This window comes from Wolffia australiana, chromosome 7 (genome assembly GCF_029677425.1).
Source record: "Wolffia australiana isolate 7733 chromosome 7, ASM2967742v1".
In the NCBI taxonomy this organism is placed as follows: domain Eukaryota; kingdom Viridiplantae; phylum Streptophyta; class Magnoliopsida; order Alismatales; family Araceae; genus Wolffia; species Wolffia australiana.
In genome coordinates, this window is record NC_135841.1 from 6,193,489 (window position 1) to 6,199,193 (window position 5,705).

General features: G+C 47.6%; 1 protein-coding gene across 1 annotated transcript; it reads right to left on the bottom strand.

Annotated features, from left to right (window-relative positions):
- Positions 1–571: 571 nt before the first annotated feature.
- On the bottom strand, positions 572–3,750 carry LOC144705458 (U-box domain-containing protein 9-like). Its single transcript, XM_078578140.1, has 2 exons — positions 3,404–3,750; positions 572–1,732 (listed from the first exon to the last, which is right to left on the bottom strand). Exons 1-2 carry the CDS (start codon positions 3,692–3,694, stop codon positions 683–685), a joined length of 1,341 nt encoding a protein of 446 aa, XP_078434266.1. The 5' UTR covers positions 3,695–3,750; the 3' UTR covers positions 572–682.
- Positions 3,751–5,705: the final 1,955 nt, after the last annotated feature.

Genomic DNA, 5,705 nt, shown 5'->3' on the forward strand with positions numbered 1-5,705 from the left:
ACATTTATTATTTTGCACCAAGAGATTCCAGGTAATGAATTATAATAAATTAACTTAAAAGAAAGAATGATATCGCCACAAGTAAAACTCGGTTGCATTAACATGCGTAATAAATTACTAAAAATTTGAAATAACCATTAATTTCTCTGTAAAACTAATCCAAGAATCCTAGAACAGTCACCTTTGTTGTGTATCTCGGTTCCAAGAATCCTAGTCCAAGCCTTTGTTGTGAATCTCAGAAGACAAAATATCTTGCTGAAGATAGGGATCAGAGACTGAACCATATCTAAACAATTGTCTATTAACGAGGGAATTAAGTCGACTTGACCAATATGACCAATTAAAACCTTCATCGGCCCAGCCATTATTTCTAGTCTGTCTCGTTGACCTAGATGAATGATTGAGAGGTTTTATTTTTCTTCCTTCTATTAAACCCATTATCCCATTAAACATATATAAATCACGTCAGAACCCTAAAATAAATACATTATTTCTGTTAGGGTTCAAGACCTAGTTGAACAACTTGTCCTTCAACGAGTCAACAGAATAGACAAAGTCAACTCTACCAAGATGACAAATTCAACCCGGATGTCCAAACTTTATTATCCAGAGAAGCATCATCTCCCTCTCACTCTCGTCTGTACACATTCACCCCTTTACAATAGCAGTACACAGGCAGCAGCTAGACGGAGTGAACCAGGGCCCTCGTCCGGTCCACCCTCTCCAGGAGACTCGCTGCCTTTCTGCGCGCCCGTGCAGTCCCACTCTGCACAAGCCGCGATAGTGTCCCGTGCATCTCCTCCTCGTCTCTAACCTCTCTCAACCTCGCCCGGTCTTTACCGCAGATCGCCCACAGAATAGCCGCCGAGTTCTCGCCGTCTCTCCCGCACTCGCCCTCCCTCAACAGCCGCAGAAGCGCCGCCACCCCGCCTTGCGTCACCATCTCCTCGGCGGCGCAGTGGTCACCGGCCAACATCGCCAGCACCGACAGCGCCTCCCCCGCCAAATTCCTCCCCTCCACGGCCTTCACCAGCGTCCCGACAGCGCCCGCCGCCACCGCCCTGGCACGGTTCTCATGCGCCATGCACAGGCTGAAGACGGCCGCCAGCGCGTCCCTCTTGGCCATGCCCGAGCCCTCCTCGAGCAGCCTCACCAGCCCGGCCATGGCACCGGCCTCCCCAATTCTCTTCTTGTTGCAGTCCAGTGCCGAGAGGCTAAACAGCGCCGCCGCCGCATTGCTCCGTGTCGCCATGCTGCCCATCTGGAGCGCCTCCACTAACCCGGGGATTGCCACCCCGACCGCCGTCTTGTTCTCGTCGAGGATGGAAATGTTGAGGAGGATGGCGGCGGCGTCTTCTTGTAATTCAGGGTTCGTGAGGAGGGGTAGGACGAGGGGAACGGCATCGCCGAGGAGGGCGCGGGCAGCAGGCTGAGTCTTCGTCTGGAGGCGGAGCTCTGCTGCCGCCTTTTTCTGGTCAGAGGCGGCAGGCGAGGAGAGTTTGAGGAGGAGGGCAGCGAGGTGGGCGCGGTCGTTGCGAGTGACGGCGCAGTCGCGGTCTGGGCCATGGCTTGCCGTGGGCTGGTCCACACCGTTTGTGGCACACCAATCGGCGATGAGCCGCTGTAGGGAGTGGTTTGGGGTGAGGTCGCAGTGAGGGAGGACTACCTCTGTCTTCGGGCAGGTCCGGTGCCCCGCGCTCAGCCAGGCCTGGATGAAGGTCCGATCGTACGTCTGCAGAAGAGACCGGCAAAGATGATGATGATATGATGACATAATGATGCTCTGATGATGATCATGCTGATGATGTATGATGCTCTAATGATGCTGCTGCTGCTGATGATGATGATGATTATGTATGACGCTCTAATGATGCTGCTGCTGCTGCTGCTGATGATGATGATATAAAGATCATGACGGCTAATGATGGTATGACGATGTATGATAACACGATGATGCTCTGATGATGATGAAGATGATGACGATGATGACATATGATGATACAATGATGCTCTGATGATGATGATGCTGCTGGTGATGCTGATGATGATATAATGATCATGACGGCTGATGATGATATGATGATGCTCTGATGCTGATGAAGTGTGATGAGGCGATGATGTTCTGAGATAACGATGAGAATGATGGTGATGCTGATGATGATATAATGATCATGACGGCTAATGATGAGAATGATGCTCTGATGCTGATGATGTGTGATGAGGCGATGATGTTCTGAGGATCATGATGAGAATGATGGTGATGCTGATGATGATATAATGATCATGACGGCTGATGATGGTATAATGATGCTCTGATGCTGATGATGTGTGATGACGCAATGATGTTCTGAGGATAATGATGGTGATGCTGATGATGATATGCTGATGCTTTGGTGATGATGATGACATGACGATGCTCTCATGATGATGATGATGATGATGTTGATGATAATGCTGACGATGATGATTTGATGACTTGATGATGCTCTGATGATAATGATGATGATGCCGATGATGATATGATGACATGATGATGCTCTGATGATAATGATGATGATGCCGATGATGATATGCTGATATGATGACTTGATGATGCTCTGATGATAATGATGATGATGCCGATGATGATATGATGATATGATGACTTGATGATGCTCTAATGATAATGATGATATGATGACATGATGATGCTCTGATGATAATGATGATGATGCTGATGATGATATGATGATACGATGACATGATGATGCTCTGCTGATGATTTAATTATGATGATACGACGACACGATGATGCTCTCATGACGCTGATAACGGTGCGAATGACACGATGATGGTCCCATGACGACGATGATATGAAGATACTCTGATGATGATGGCGATGATAAAATAAGATGATGCTCTGATGATGGTGATGATGATGTGATGACGATGTAATGATGTGATGACGATATAATGATGCTCTAATGACGATGATAAGATGGCCCTCTGATGATGGTGGCGATGATGATGATTACGATGATCTGATGATGCACATGAAGACGATGATAAGATGACCCTCTGATGATGGCGGTGATGATGATTATGATGATCTGATAATGCACATGAAGATGATGATACGATGAAGATGATAAGATGACCCTCTGATGATGCTGATGATGATCTGATGATGCACATGAAGATGATGATACGATGACGATGATGCTCTGATGATGGTGGTCCGATGATGGGGGTCTGATGACGATAATGATCTATGCGTGATCATGGAGACGATGAAGACCAGACTCGACAGACAATCTTTCCAAGGAAGGCAAATCATCTCGATCAAAAACAAAAAATCCGGGAACCAAGCGAATCAAATCAATTCGACGATTTCATCACGATCAAGAAAGAACAAGGGAACTACCTCTCCGGTGGCGAGGACGACGGGATCCTTCATAATCTCAGAGGAGATGGGGCAAAGGAAATGCTCAGGAACGTTGATCATGCTTCCGGCGGCCATGGCTGTTCCTTGGCTTCTCTGGCAGCCGAATTTCTGCTCTTTCAGAGCGACCACCACCATGGCCGCCCTATCCAAAACCTCCATGGAAGCCGTCTCGGAAGAAATCGCCTCCGCCAGCCGGCAAAGCTCCATCTTCAACTCCTCCTCCGCCATTTTCACAACCTCCGCCGATCCTCGCCGCCTGGCCAGACCCATCTTCCCCAAAATCGATCGGAAGATCAAACCTCGGTCCTCATCTTCTTCCCCCTCCTACCTCCGTTTTCCTTCCATGGCGAATCTCCCCTGATAGAAGACCGAGGAAGAGGTGTCGTCACCACCGCGCTACGGTGCTCCGCCGCCGGCAACGGGCGGTGGCGGCGGCGATTGTGCTTACCGCCTCCTGTTATCTTGTACTCTTCTTCCGTCAAGAGTCTTTATTACTGTATTTTCTTTAAGTTTAGGGTTGCCCTGAGAAACCGCTCCGTCTGCTGCTCCGCGGACCGTTCCATGCTATCCGGTCCGCCTACGTGGCGGTTGTAGCTGGAAAGCCTCCATCCCAGCGGATTCACGTGAGAGCGCTCGCGAATTTGACAGGCTGTTCTCTCGTGACGTGGACGAATAAGAATTAACCACGTTTGTCTGCATTGCTGGATTTTGTATCGAGTCTGCTGACTGTATTTCCCGCTAAATTTGTTTCCACGTGGCGGGCTCTCTTTCCGCCACGTGAATTGTGATTGGCGGTGGGGCCGGGATTAATAGTTGCGGTTTTTTCACAATTCTGTGCTTGTTTAGGGGGAATATTGCAAAAAAGTGGGAATCTTCCCGAGAAATTAAATTATGGCGAGCCATATTCCGGAAGGAAGTCGGCAGCCAATAAATTAATGAGATCGTTTCTGCCACGTGTAAGGTGGGGCCCATCGTAAACTAGATGACGTCATAAGTCAAACGTAAATAAATGAGAAATAAATACTTCTATGACCGCCGAGAATCTTCTTTTTCTGTAGGGTTAATAATGGTTTAAAATATGAAAAGTAGGAAAACGGTGATTTTGTAGGTATTTTCGGAGCTGAGATGCATTTTGAAAAATTTATAGAGGAAGTCAACGCGAATAAAACAAGTGCGGCTCAGGCACGTGTTTGACACGTGTCGAGTATGATCTGATACCTCTCGGTTTGACTCGCACGTGTCAAGTTGACGATGTTATCTCTACGTGGCGGCATGGGAGTACTCACGGCGGAGTGGGTTTACAGTGAGTGCCCCACACAGAAGAACTTGCAGGTACTAGAACTGTGTCCATGCTCTTAAATGCGAGTCTCTCTCTCTCTCTCTCATTGTTTCTCGCTGTCTCTTTCTCTCTCTGTTTTTCTCTCTCATTCTCTATCTATGCTCTCTCCCTTTCTCTATCTGTTTCTCTCTCTGTTTCTCTGTCTCATTCTCCCTCTGTTTCTCGCTCTTTCCCTTTCTCTCTCTGTTTCTCGCTCGCTCTCTTTCTCTCTCCCTTTCTCTCTCTGTTTCTTGCTCTCTGTTTCTCGCTCCCTCTCCCTTTCTCTCTCTGTTTCTCGCTCCCTCTCCTTTTCTCTCTCTGTTTCTCTCTCTCTGTTTCTCGCTCTCCCTTTCACTCTCCCTTTCACTCTCTGTTTCTCTCTCTGTCTCTCTCTCTCTCTCTGTGTTTCTCTCTCCTTTTCTGTCTCTCTGTTTCTCGCTCTCTCACTGTCTTTCTCCCTTTCTCTCTCTCTCTCCGTTTCCCGCACTCTCTGTTTCTCTCTCTATATTTCCCGCTCTCTCTCTCTCCGTTTCCCGCTCTCTCTCCCTCTCTCCTCTCTCTCACAACTCTGTCTTTTCAGGCTCTCTCTCGTTCTCTCCCTCTCAATCACTTTCTCTCTCCATCTCTGGATCTCTTTCACAATCTCCATTTTGAAGTTGCATGACTTATAGTTATTTGACCGAGTCTCTCTCCAAATCCATCACTTCTCATCTGTCTCAGTCTCTTTCACTGTCTCTCACTCATACTCAATAGTTTCTCACTATCTCTCTTCATGGACGATGGGCCCTGTCTTCCTACATCTATCTTTCTTGTTTTTTTTCTCTCTCTATATTTCTCTTATACCATGTACCTTCTCTCAATCTAAGATGCACATGGACTGGGATTTCGATGTCTCTGGTCCCCCTTCTTTCTCTATCTAAGATGCACATGGGGAATGGGGATCACAAATAATGTAATTAAATT